Raw genomic sequence first — 13,432 nt, 5'->3', positions numbered from 1 at the left:
TGACTTTAACTAAAATAAATAATACAAATAATAATATTGATATCTTCAATGTTTAGATAAATAATAATTACAGCGGCAATTACAATTAAAATTACAATTAATTCATTTAATCTTAGTGTACTCTTTTCGTTTACAATTGTAATATATTTTTTGATAAAATTGTTTTTGTTGTAATGTAATAATTGATTGCATAATTAATAACAAAAGTCAGGCTAATGTTCATTTAAGAAAGCAAATAATTAATTAGATAATGTATATATATAATAAGCTTGTAAGCAAAAAGATAATGTATAAGGTGTTTCAAAAAGTTAGTGGTTATTGAAGGTACAAATTTACCAAGCCTTTTAAAAAACTTATTCCGCAAGAAATTCAGTTTGAAATTAAAATTCAACATATACTTTTATTCAAATTAAAATTTAATATATTTTTATAAAATTTAAATATAATGTATATATTTTTTAATTTATATTTTATGATTTTTTTTATTTAAATTTTAAAATTAGGATATAAATGTTGTAAATTTGTTGCGAAAAATATAGCATACTTTTGGACACTTTTTGAAATAATTTATGATCCTTTAAAACTTCTTTTGTATCAAAAATCACCTAGGATCTGAAATCTCTTTAAAAAAACATTTTTTAAATCATTTAAATATTTGAAATTAATTGTTTCATTTAGCAAATAGTGTTTAAATTTGTTTTGTTTACATTTATTTGAATAGGGATTTCCCCCAATTGTGGACCCGACCTCACCGGATGTCCCGGGGCAACCAGCCGCCGTAGACCCCATCATTCCCGTGTTAAGTGAGTCACGAAGCACCAATGCTCCGGCTCTCGCCTCCGGCTCAGGCTATGCCAACGCCAACGCCAACGCCAACGACGACTACGACTACGACTACGATGGATATGTGTGTCCATGTGATTCAATCCCAGCCAACCATTTCAATCGCGGAAGAGTCGCCTGCGACTCTTCTAGAAGATAAATTTGATCGCCTGCGACATCGCATTCTGATCGCTTTCCAATCTTCTGTTGGGAGAAAATGTACCTACGAATGCGACTCTTCTAAGGGAGTCGCGGGGGGCTCTTCTGAAGGAGTCCCAGAGGAGTCTTATGGAAGACTCGCGGAAGAGTCTTGTGGAAGAGTCGCTGAAGTGTCGCCTTAAGAGAGTATAAGAGTTTTTAATTTTTTTGTTTTTGTTTTTTTAATTTTGTCATTCTTTATTTAATTTCATAATTTTTCGACATAACTAAGCTTAAATTTAAAATATTTATTTTCTTTTCCTTCATTTTTAAGTTTTTTTTGTTTCTTATTTATTCTATCCTGCGCATGAACAAATCCAAAAGAATTCGGGAACTTTCATAAACCAACACCTATACAAAAGAAAATTAAAATTAAATTAATTTCAATTATTTATTTTACTATTTTAAATAATACCTTTTATCGTTGAAAATACGTTTTGTATTTGTTCCTCGCCAAGTCAGTTTCATTATTTGTTTCACTTCTTTCACTTGTTTCACATGTTTCTTCTTTTTTTCACAAGGCTCAGGATAAATAGCATCAAACATTCGTTTGCCTTAGATTAGGAACTCATTTTAGTTCCAAAGAATATAAAACAAAAAACAAATAAATAAAACAAAAATAGTTTACCGAACAATTGAAATTTACATATAGATCGACCGCAAAGACAAAAGATCGAAGTCAGACTAAATGAACACAGAAATATTGAAAGACGTTCGGTTGTTACTCCTATTCTCACTCAAATGTAATGCAATTTGTTTTTGTATAACTCTTTTGCTTTCGGACGCATTCTCTGCTTTGCATCTATGTACGGTACTTTAATCCCTCATTCCTTCATTTCCTAGTTTTTAACGCTGCTTAAAAAATCGCCAAAAAATCGCCCCCGCGATTCCCAGGAGACTTTTCTTAGGAATTTTCGTAAATAAGTCCTCCACCAATCGCCAAAGCGACTCCCAGGAGATTCTTCTTGGGGATTTTCGTAAACAGTCATCCAGCAATCGCCAAAGCGACTCCCAGAAGACTCTTTTTGGGGATTTTCGTAAATAAGTCTATCAACAATCGCCACCGCGATTCCCAGAAGACTCTTCTTCGGGATTCTCGAAAATTATTTCACCAATGATCGCCAAAGCGACTCCCAGAAGACTCTTTCTGGCGACCGGCGATTCGAGAATCGCCAAATGGTTGGCAGGGAATGCCTCACGATAAGATATTGTTATCGACTTTATCTCTTCGGCTAATGGCAAATCGCAAACAGCAAACAGTCCGGAGCGGCTAAGAGAGAGGGAGAGACCCAGCTGAGCTGCTACCAAGAGCGAGTCCGTGTCCGTGGAAACCCCCTTTGGCGATGCGAAGCAAGTCTCCAGGAGAGCGTCCGAGTCCATATGTATCCGAATCCGAATCCGAATCCAATTCCGAATCCGAATCCGAAGCTGATGATAATATGCTGCCGATTTCCCCATAATTCTCGGGTGCAACGCACTTGTTTTATATAATATTTTTTTTTTGCACCCATTTGGCAATATCTATAAGTCAGGTAAGACCCTGCCCGGGTGCAGGTGTGGACTGGGGTTGGGTGCCATGGTGGGCTATGGGTGTAAATATATGGGGGAACATACATGCAAAGTCCGACTGGCGAGCAGCATATAGAGGGTACGCATGGGCTTTTGTTAGTGGTAACGCTATCAACAATTCTTCGACAGTTTGCCGATAGATCAGTTTGCGCGTGGAAGGCTTCTCTTTCCATCGTACTCCAGTGTACAATAATAATATATATATAAATATATTTTTAGCTCTTTTTGTTATTTTTTTCGTATTTGATTTGGCCACGTTAAACGAACTGGTGGTGGTTTGTCACCCGATATTTGTTTGTTTGTTTGGTCAGGAGGACCTCGCTCGGCACCACAGTCTAGGATCAACTTCTCGGAAGACTTCAGGAAGACTTTGCTTTAAAAGTTGCTGGATAAAATGGTAGGTTAAAGTCAGTGTTCAAACAGGACTTTATAGAGACCTGAAGTCTTAAGATTTCTTAACTGGAAGGCAAATTACCTTGTGGTTTTAAGGAAGCAGAACTGGATACCTCTTGTTTTATTTTATTATTTAATAGTGCAAGTGAAGTTGGTTTATAATATATATAATTAAGTGTTTGCTAAACATGGAATAATCTATTTAAAATAAAACAAACTTAAGCCCCAAAGTGTGAGCTATGAAAAAGCTCTTCTTGTATAGTGAAATCCCCACTCAAGCCGAATGTTAGGTTTACTAACTACCCAAGACATCAAAGGATTATCTATTAGTTTTAAAGTTTATGTTTAAAAAGTGAAATATAATATATTTTATATATATTAAAGTTAAAGTTTATATTTAAATAGTGAAATACAGTTACATTTAAATTGAAACAGTGAAAAGTTCCCGCTATTTCTACCCTGAAAAGCTCTATTGTTATGGTGAAATGCCAGGCAGTAAATCCACTCAAATTCGTTTGGTACAATTGCGATACCTACTGGCACGCGTCCATGCCGATCTCTCCACCTGTTATCGTTGTGTTTATAGACTCCCAAAGTGACTTGTCGAGATGCTTGAACCAAGCAACAACAAAAACTGCCTCGATCATGGTGATACTCAGGCTCACAGTCGATCAGATAAAATAGGCTTCCTCCTGCCCCCCCTCCAAGATATCAAGTCATATAATGTAACCAAAACGAAACGAACCGAACTGAGACCCAACCCAGCCCAGTCTAATGATAAGCGGCTGCAGTTGCTCCGGTAACCGCTGTCCGCTGACACCGTCGTCGATTAGTCAGCTGAGGTGCTCCGGCACTTAGATATCCCCGCAATCTTATCAGCATTTTGGCAGTTTACTCTTTAAGTACATATGGGCGAGAGATATGGCCAAGCCCCGGGACTAAGAGAGAGACGTATTACTAGTAGAACTGAAACTGAACCCGAAAGCAGGGGGATATGGGATTATGTGAGGGGGCCGCCCGGTTCGGTTCTCTTGCACGGATGTTTTCAGTTCGTTCGGGAAGGGCGCTTTGAGAGGCGGAAGGTCTCTACGCCTGCGTGTTGTTACAACTATCAATTACTAGTAATATACCTTATATTTTTGTGAGTGTATGAGCCTTGAATGTGTCGGTGCAAAGCAAGTTACGTTGAGCCAACACACGTAAAAAGGGCTGATAAAACGGGGTGTAACCCATAAAGATAAAGCATTTTGTGCACATTCATGACGTCTCCGTATTGCATTGATTGAATATATAGCTCTCTCTCACTTTGCGTGTTTCTCTCTCTCTCTGTCTCTATCTCTAAACACACTGGTCTAAAATCAAAGAGTGTCTGTGCTTCGACTAACGCTAAGAGTGGGTCTATTGGTTACCAAAAGTTAGTTGCCGATAAGCAATACGACCAATTCGAAGGCAACGAGCTATTCCAAACGAGAGATATACTGAAATCGGTCAGTTGTAGTTATGCTATTGTTTCGCGTCGGTGCCGCATTGTCCCCAGTAAGCCCATCCGTATATATATGAGAACTTTGAGAGGATATACTACACCCAGGATATATCCCAAAAGGCAGCGTGCATCATGGATAAGTTCTTCGAGAGGCTTCTTCGCAAAAGGGTGAGTCGGAGTCTCCGCCTTGGGGAGGTTCGATTGAACTTCGATTGACAGGAACAAACAGTGTGAATTCTTTTGGGTATTAGGTCATAGCCATGGGCATAGCCAACTGAGTGTACGTGAGTGTGTGTTTATCCGGAAAGCAATCTATATTCGTGAAATAAACAGCCAAAAAAAAAAAAAAGTACCGACGCTTGATAGCTGGTAGCTGGTATCATGTTTCTATAATCTTCAAAATCCTTCATTTGGCTTCAAGGTTTTTCGTTTGTATTTACCTTAAATTAAAAAGATCTTGTATTTGAAAGAAATTACGATTATATTCTGGTTTGCCAAGATATAAATTTGGCATTTTTGTAATCATTAACTGGCGGTGTTTTTCATAAGGGGTGATAGTCATTGGACTCACATTTAGTATACCCTGTAATTGAAGATTTCTCTTGAGTATATATTTAGAGTTTACAGGGATCGCAGAGAGGTTGTATTCGTTTAAAATTTATGTTTTTAATTATGTTTTCAATTTCAGGCTTTAGTTATTGCCTTGATATACAGCTACTTATGCATAGTTATCATATTTTATTAGGATAAACACAGACAAAGTTACACATACGCCTGTAAAAATACGTATACGCATTGAGTATACGCATTACGTATACGTATTAGGTATACACATTACGTATACGCACTATTATTTTGAACTATAGTATATATGTTTATATATATAATAATATATAAACTTGCTCAAAGTTTTAGCTTTATCAACGCCCTGGGATTACATACTACAACAAAGTTTTGGTCAAATTTATCAGTTTTTAAAGTCATTTCACAGTACTAGAACTAGCCATGGCATTTCATGTAATTAGGAAAAATGTGTTTTATTAGTTATTATTAGATTTATAAATCAACATACTGAATTTAAGTTTATTTTAAATATTTTTTTTACTGAATTTAAGTTTATTTTAAATATTGTTTTTACTGAATTTACGTTTATTTTATATATATATATATTTTGTTTAATTTTTAAAAATTTAAAAATATAAACAAAATTTGTTTTTTAATTGTGCAATTTTTGTTAATAATTTTTGTGAAAATATCAAAATTTAAAAAGCTATAACTTTGCCAAAATTGCATTAAATTTCATTCGGAAAGCATTTTTGTGTTAGTTTTTTAAATCTCAATAAATCTGCTTACTTAATTTAACTTCTTGTTAACTTTTATTTTTTGTTGCCAATTTCGGCAATTTTAACGATGTAACCCCCTATAAAATTTTGAGAAAAATGCAAAAATATAATTTTCTTCCAGACATGGCTAGAAAAATGCGTCTATTAATGCTGATCAAGAATATATATGTTTTAGGGGGTCGGAAATGACTGCTTCACTAAATAAAATCAAAATACTCCTCAAGAAGACCGGAAATATTTGATTTTTTTTAAAGGAATATTTATTTTTTATGCATTACATCTATTGTTAAGTCAATCAACTATGGTTGGTTGGTGTTTTTATTGTTTTTTAATATTTTATATTAAACTATAAATAATAATTCAATTTAACAAATAATTACAAAGATAATGTTATACAATTTTTTCAACATAATAATCCTAAGAAATTGGTAATTCAAGGAAAACAACTTCCTGTTTCCCAAAATATTACAAACATTTCTTATAGACTTGGTTTATTCTCCCTAGAAACGTCATGGGTATATTGTGTAGTGTCAGTTTTCCTAAAATTTAACAATGGGCTTTTTTATGTGATTTTATTTAAATAGAAAAAGTGCGACGACGTCATCAATATGGCAAATTAACTATGCACTTTGAACCCATCAGGCCTGGGCCTCGGCCTGGTGTGTATCGCAAACTTTTACTCGACGACGTCAATAAGATTCGAGCTTTTATTGGCTGCTCCCCCGTGGGTCTTGCTCTGCTCTGGCTATACGTTCAATTTTCGAGGCTGTGAATGCGATCCGAATGGGAATGGGAATGGGCATGGGGTAGGGGAATGGGTACCCCAAACTAGGGGGGGGGGGGGACTTGGAGGTGGAAGCGACGCAGACCTCCCATTCTCAGTGTGAGAACGGCTTTCCAGTGGCGCACATCGTCGCACATCGCACATAGCTCATCACGCGGCCCGCTTACCGATCGTTATTTCTTGTGCTTATTTGTGATTGATGTTACCCTTTTTGTGCGAGTTATCGTTTGCCTATCGAAAGGATATCGATTCACAAAGGAATATGCCATACATATCGCAAAAATCGGAAAGAGCATAGAACCGGCTTAAGGTTTAAGCCTTAATGTTACGTGACGAGAGAGTGTGTGTGTGTGTGTGTGTGTGTGTGTGTGTGTGATGTGTGTGTGCTAAGAGCCATGTAAATACAAAAGGCAAATATATGTACCACGCAACGATACATACAGTGTAGAGCGCACTTACGCTTGCACAATGATCATAGAACCTTTCAATTGAAGTGTTAAAATTGACCACTTAACATCGCTTTAAGGTTATACGTTTAGACGTTTATACGCTTCCTAAGTGTGCTGAGAAAAATCCACTCTCTATGTACAAATATAAATAAAATATAACAATAGAAAACTAGCAGTAGCAGCAGGTGCTTCCCTTAGCACGGGAACATCACCTGCAAAGTTTTGTGGAAATTCGTGTAAATTCCCTCAAGAGATGAAACGCTTTCCAAGGCTAACCAAGCCAAATGCCAGGCGACAGGTGTTCCAGTCAATGTCCGTGTCCGTGTCCGTGTTGGGTGTTTGTGTTAGACAATGAATTTCTTTGGCCATGACTATCTGAGCGGATTTCGACGCATCGATCGCATTGGTACCACCTATCGGCCACCGGTCTGGGCCGAGCAGGAGTCGTACCATCTCAAGGAGGCGCTTCTATGGAACAGGCGTAAGGTAAAAATGATCTTAGGGACAAGTCTTATAAAATAGAAACCCTTAAAAGGCAAGGAAATTACTTACAAATGTGCCCTTGAAATAATAAATTCATTTATAGCTAAGCTTAGCTTTGGCTTGCCTTTAAAATGTATTTAAATTTGAGAGAAATTTCTGTTTGAAACTGGTATTTCTTATTTATAAATTTCTTCAAATCTTTGGGGAGATTTTAAAATTAAAAAAAAATAATTTAAGAGACTTTAATACCATAATCTAAGTATTTTAAACTAAAGCGAGTGAGTACCTTTAAAAAAAAAATAAAACAAAAACTTAAATGTTCTATGTATTCTTTATTTATAATCTAATCACCGTCTGTCAGTTTGTGGTTATCATTTGATTTCCAGTCTGGAACAGTCCCTTCCTCTTCAAAAGGTGCCCTCCCCTCGGACAATAAGAGTTTCCTATAAAAAAGATATGAGAGCAGGGTTCTTTCTTCAACTATTTATAGACTTACAACCCCAATAATATTCCAATTATTTGTTTCTTTGAAGAACCGAGTTGCAAGTCAAGTGCAAAGGAGTAGACACTGCTTATAGTAAAAGGGTTATAAGTACTTATTAGATTCTTTATTAGGTACTTTAGTATTTACTTGAACTTGGTACTAGTTTGCGGGAATATAATGTTTGGTTTTAGGTCCTAAGTGGAAACCCTTCAACCTTGAATTTAACGTGATTCCCAGTTTTTAAAGTTACAAAAATTCCCCTTTTAACATTAAGCTGCTCTTTTAAAAGCTCCTGAAAACCCCGTTTAATATGATTTTCAGTTCTTTTAGTTCCCAATATCTCCTTTTAACATGATATCTTGTTTTTATAGTTCCCAAAATTCGCTTTTATTATTATCTTTAGTTCTTAAAGCTCCCGAAATCATAACATGATCTCTTCTTAACGCTCCCGAAATCTTTCTCCTTGTATAATCTACAAAATCTCTGTTTTTTTTGATCTCCCTACAATGTGCTCTGATCATAACATATTTTGCCATATTCAGATGCACAATATACTTTGCATAGAAACCTTCTTCCGTACTCTCTCTCTCTTTCTCTGGGTGCGATTCGTCACTTAATTAACCCCATTAACCCCCATAGCCCAAACTCATTCATATTGATGTTTGAAAAAGATTGTCAGCATTGCTTTAATAGGTAAACACTCGTGCCCATGAATATAAGAGTGATTTATTCAGAAGCCAATAAATGTATTTTTTGTAGTTTTTAGTTGTGGAATTTAGCTAGGAATTTCCGTAGTTTCTGATAAGATAAACTCCCCCAGGAGGTTCTAGACTGACCCTTTCTATATCCTACATATTCGCAGGGATCCAGAGTTAGTACCATAAATGACTGGCTTCAAATACAAATCGGTGGCCCCGAGGATGTCAAGAAGAAAAAGGCCAAGGGCCAGAATCGCATCAAATCCACAAAATACACCCTGATCACATTCCTGCCACAGAATCTGTTGGAGCAATTCCGGCGGATAGCCAACTTTTACTTTCTGGTGATGACCATAATATCCCTATTGATAGGTAAGATGATTCCGATTTCTTATAGTATTTTTTATAATATATATAAAATTCCCCCCTCAGATAGTCCCGTTTCCCCCATGACCTCCCTGCTGCCCCTGGTCTTTGTGATCGCTGTGACCGCCGCCAAGCAGGGCTATGAAGATGTTCTTCGTTACAGAACGGACAACGTGGTCAATGCCTCACCTGTCACAGTCATCAGGGATGGCAAGGAGGCCATCATCAAGTCCGAGGACGTGGGTCCCGGTGATCTCGTCGTGGTCGAACGGGACTGTGATGTACCCTGCGATTTGGTTTTGCTGCGCTCCACGGACCCACATGGCAAGTGCTTTATAACCACCGCCAATCTGGATGGTGAGTCCAATCTGAAGACCCTGCTGGTGCCAAGAGATCTGCCCACTGTGGATTTGTCCGAGATGCACAAGCTGGGCATGATCGAGTGCGAGAGTCCCACCACAGATCTGTATAGCTTCAATGGCAAAATCGAGCTGAAGGGCAGCGAGGGGCGGGTGCTTCCCCTGTCCGCCGAGAATGTCCTGCTGCGCGGCTCCAGGGTGAAGAACACCGAGTGCGTCATTGGCTGTGCCGTGTACACCGGTATGATCACCAAGCTGCAGCTGAACAGTAGGCTGACCAGGAACAAGAATGCCTCCAGTGAGACGTACATCAATCGGTTTTTGATTGTCATACTGGTGGCCTTGATAGCTATCGTCACACTGCTGTACTTCCTCAAGCGGTGAGTAGTCTTTAGAAGGTAAAAGAATCCTGATCTTAGTAGATTTCTCTCTCGTTCCTCAGCTACAACGAGCTCTTTGTGATACCCAAGCTGACCTACCTGGGCGATGCCACCGATAGCTATAGTGTGAAGCAGTTCCTGCAGGATTATTTGTCTTTCCTTATTCTCTTCAACTACCTTATACCCATCTCCTTGTACGTCACCATTGAGCTGCAGCGCGTCATTGGCAGCCTGTTCATGGAGTGGGACCAGGAGCTGTACGAGAGCGAGACCGATCAGCCGTGCGTGGTGAACACCTCGAACCTCAACGAGGAGCTGGGCCAGATCAACATTCTCTTCTCGGACAAAACGGGAACCCTGACCAAGAACGAGATGAACTTCCAGCAGTGCTCGATAGGCGGCAGCAAGTTCCTGTTCAAGAAGACGCGGCTAGAGGATGAGGAGACCAAGGCCCTCCTGGACATTAACAAGTTTAATGTGAGACATATTAACAGTTTAAAAAGTAATAAACCATATTAATAATATTTTATATTTCTTATTTTTCCCACAGGCAAACCAGCGCATCTTCTTCCAGGCCTTGAGCATCTGTCACACTGTCCAGGTGGCTTCTGGGTCTTTGGAGCAGGCCGATGCCAGCAACAGCCAAAAGGAGCCAACGGCTGGTACAGCTGCAGTGGCCAACAAGACAGGTCCGCCCGAGATGTACTCCATTTCGGACATCACCGAGGAGAGCCACAATTCTAGTCAGCAGAGCGAGCTCAATGTGAGCCACACCATCGAGAATTCGGTGTCGTCGCATCCCAACAATGGCAACTTCACGGTTACCTCCTCGGATGTCAATCCCTTGCTGGTCTCCGACGATGGCTATGGCGTGGAGCGTCGCAAGCGTCCAGTGGTGGTCAAACGGAGTCCGAACTTTGCCCGGGCCAACCGTGTTCACATTGCTGGCGATTCGCCAGCGAGTCCAACTGATCAGAATGGTGGTGGTGCCACTGGTAATGGGATCAGTAAACAACCCAATATGCGTCCCATTTCCTTGCAATTCCAACGTTCTACCTCGGAGCGAGATCTGCCGCAGTTTGGAGAGGCCAACACGGGTCCGGTTTTGGGCCATCGTAGGGCCCATTCCTACGGAGCGCCCAATGCGTATCTCTCCAATCCTCTAGGAGCTCCTAGTAGTCCGCCTGCTGGGGTACTCTTCCGCTCACCCAGCACCGCCTCCCGGGAGTCCTATGCGGCGCCCACCTTCACCCGCCAGCCCACCATGCTGGTAAGAGCCGAGTCGCAGCGAAGGAAGAACGAGATCCGTGACTTTATATTGTAAGGGTTTACTTTAACCTCAAAAAAATATTCTCTATAATAACAATTACCCTTTAGTACCCTAGACTACCAGGCCTCCAGTCCGGATGAGAAGGCCTTGGTGGAGGCCTGTGCCAATCTGGGCATGGTCTATACCGGCGACGATGATGAGGTGCTCCGTGTGCGCATTGTGCCGCCGCACATGGACTACAAGCGTCCGTTTACCAGTGCCAAGCCCAAAGAGGAAACCTTCCAGCGTCTCCATGTCCTTGAGTTCACCTCGGATCGCAAGCGCATGAGTGTGATTGTCAAGGATGCGGAGGGGAGGAGATGGATCTACACAAAAGGAGCCGAAAGCTATGTGTTTCCTTTGTGCGCGAATAGCTCGGCGGATCTGGTGACCAAGACAGATGCTCACATCAGTGACTTTGCTCGCCTTGGTCTGAGGACACTGGCCATAGCCAGGCGGCAGATAGCGGATGCAGAGTACCAGGACTTCCTCACAGAGCTGGCCCAGGCCAATAGCTCGCTGGAGAACCGGAAGCAACTCAGTGAGGAGTGCTATGCCAAGATCGAAAGCAGTAAGTCTTTATAATTTATAATTATATATTTTCTTTAAATTTTTTAAACAGTTCCTATAAATTTTGTATAAACTTTCTATAAACTTTCTATAAATTTTCTCTTTGTTTCCCTCTCCTCTCAGATCTTGACCTCTTGGGCGCCACAGCTGTGGAGGATGCCCTGCAGGATGATGTGGCCGATACCCTGGTCTCGCTGCAGGCGGCGGGCATTAAAATCTGGGTTCTCACCGGCGACAAGGTGGAGACTGCCCTGAACATAGCTCTGTCCTGTGGCCACATACCGCCCGATGCCAAGAAGTACTTCATCATTGACTGCAAAAACCGGGAGGAGATGCTGCTACATCTGAATGCCTTGGACAGGGAGATTATATTTGGTATTGGCCAGGAGTGTGCTCTGCTCATAGATGGCAAAAGCCTGGGCGTGGCCCTGGCCGAGGTCAGCTCCGAGTTCCGGGATGTGGCCGTCAAGTGCACGGCTGTGCTGTGTTGCCGTCTTAGTCCGCTGCAGAAGAGCGAGGTGGTGTCGCTGATCAAGTCCTCCAATGAGAACTATAATACGGCCTCCATAGGAGATGGAGCCAACGACGTGTCCATGATCCAGGAGGCGCATGTGGGCATTGGTATAATGGGTAGGGAGGGTAGACAGGCGGCACGCTGTGCGGACTTTGCCTTTGCCAAGTTCTGTATGCTGAAGCGGTTGCTCCTGGTCCATGGTCACTATCATAGCGTCCGGCTGTGCCTGCTGGTGCTGTACTTTTTCTACAAGAACATTGTCTTTATGGGGATTATGTTCCTGTTCCAGTTCCACACGTTATTCTCCTCCTCCTCCGTTTACGACTCGCTATTCCTCACCTTGTACAATGTGATATATACCTCGCTGCCCATCCTGTTCATAGCCATCACCGAGAAGCCCTACACCGAGGAGAAGCTGATGCAGTAAGTGGAGCTACCTAATCTCTACAATTATTTATATAATTTTTTATTTATATTTTTTTAAGAACCCCTCAGCTGTACAAGAAGAACACGGACAACAAGCAGCTCCACTGGCCATTTTTCCTCATGTGGATGCTGTTTGCCATTTATCACTCGGTGATCATCTTCTACTTTGCCTTCTGCCTGTTCTCCTACAACAACGTGATCCTGAACTATGGCCAAACGGTGGCCTTTTCCTGCTTTGGCACCCTGCTCATGTGGACCGTGGTGGTGGTGGTCAACCTCAAGCTCTGGCTGGAGTCCATGTACCTCTCCTTCTGGTACATCTTCACCATAGTGATTTCCATTTTGGGCTTTGTGATCACCACGGTTATCTACAATGTCATCAACCTGTGAGTATTTCTAATAAATATATATATTATAAATATTTTATAATTCATTAACCTTCTCAGGGACTACGATACCGACATCTACTGGGCCTACAACAACCTGCTGGCCTCGCTGCCCGTCTGGCTGTGGCTTCTGCTGACCAGCGTGGCCTGCCTGGTGCCCGACTTCACCATCCGGATGCTGCAGAGGGCGCTCAACATCAAGCACTTTAGTATCTTTCCCGGCAAGCAGCGGAAGCTGAAGATGCGCGAGAAGGCCGAGAATACGTACTTGTAGAGACCCCTCTAGGCTATAGTTTTTATACCGCTAATTTATTTATTTGCCTTATTTGTGTACATATTTCTTTTTTTTAAAGAAAAACCTTTTTTTTTTGAAAAATTTAATTGTTTTGGTTTTTTGATTTTTACTGAAAAAAGGC

The 13,432-nt window shown here is 40.7% G+C and overlaps 1 protein-coding gene across 3 annotated transcripts; it reads left to right on the top strand.

The window, feature by feature from the left end:
- The first annotated feature begins 2,749 nt into the window (after positions 1-2,749).
- Positions 2,750-13,389, top strand: LOC108075284 (phospholipid-transporting ATPase IF). Of its 3 annotated transcripts, none has more exons than XM_017167676.3 (9): positions 2,750-2,986; positions 8,871-9,078; positions 9,139-9,811; positions 9,874-10,288; positions 10,362-11,131; positions 11,189-11,691; positions 11,814-12,627; positions 12,690-13,016; positions 13,077-13,388. In XM_017167676.3, the coding sequence occupies exons 1-9, from the start codon at positions 2,984-2,986 to the stop codon at positions 13,288-13,290; spliced, it is 3,927 nt and encodes a 1,308-aa protein (XP_017023165.1). In that variant the 5' UTR covers positions 2,750-2,983; the 3' UTR covers positions 13,291-13,388. The 3 variants fall into 3 exon arrangements, with proteins under 3 accessions (XP_017023165.1, XP_017023164.1, XP_017023163.1); XM_017167675.3 differs by lacking the exon at positions 2,750-2,986 and adding an exon at positions 4,424-4,633; XM_017167674.3 differs by lacking the exon at positions 2,750-2,986 and adding an exon at positions 6,775-7,527 and having other exon boundaries at positions 13,077-13,389.
- Positions 13,390-13,432: the final 43 nt, after the last annotated feature.

This window comes from Drosophila kikkawai, chromosome X (assembly GCF_030179895.1).
Source record: "Drosophila kikkawai strain 14028-0561.14 chromosome X, DkikHiC1v2, whole genome shotgun sequence".
NCBI classification, from domain to species: Eukaryota; Metazoa; Arthropoda; class Insecta; order Diptera; family Drosophilidae; genus Drosophila; species Drosophila kikkawai.
Note: the sequence above shows the minus strand (reverse complement) of the source record. Positions and strands in the feature narration are given on the sequence as shown.

Bases quoted from the DNA above. Each gene is read 5' to 3' on its own strand.
- LOC108075284 (XM_017167674.3), top strand. From the start codon at position 7,393: ATGAATTTCTTTGGCCATGACTATCTGAGCGGATTTCGACGCATCGAT. The intron at 9,079-9,138 runs GTAAGATGATTC...TTCCCCCCTCAG, and splicing joins CATAATATCCCTATTGATAG to ATAGTCCCGTTTCCCCCATG. The intron at 12,628-12,689 runs GTAAGTGGAGCT...TATTTTTTTAAG, and splicing joins ACCGAGGAGAAGCTGATGCA to AACCCCTCAGCTGTACAAGA.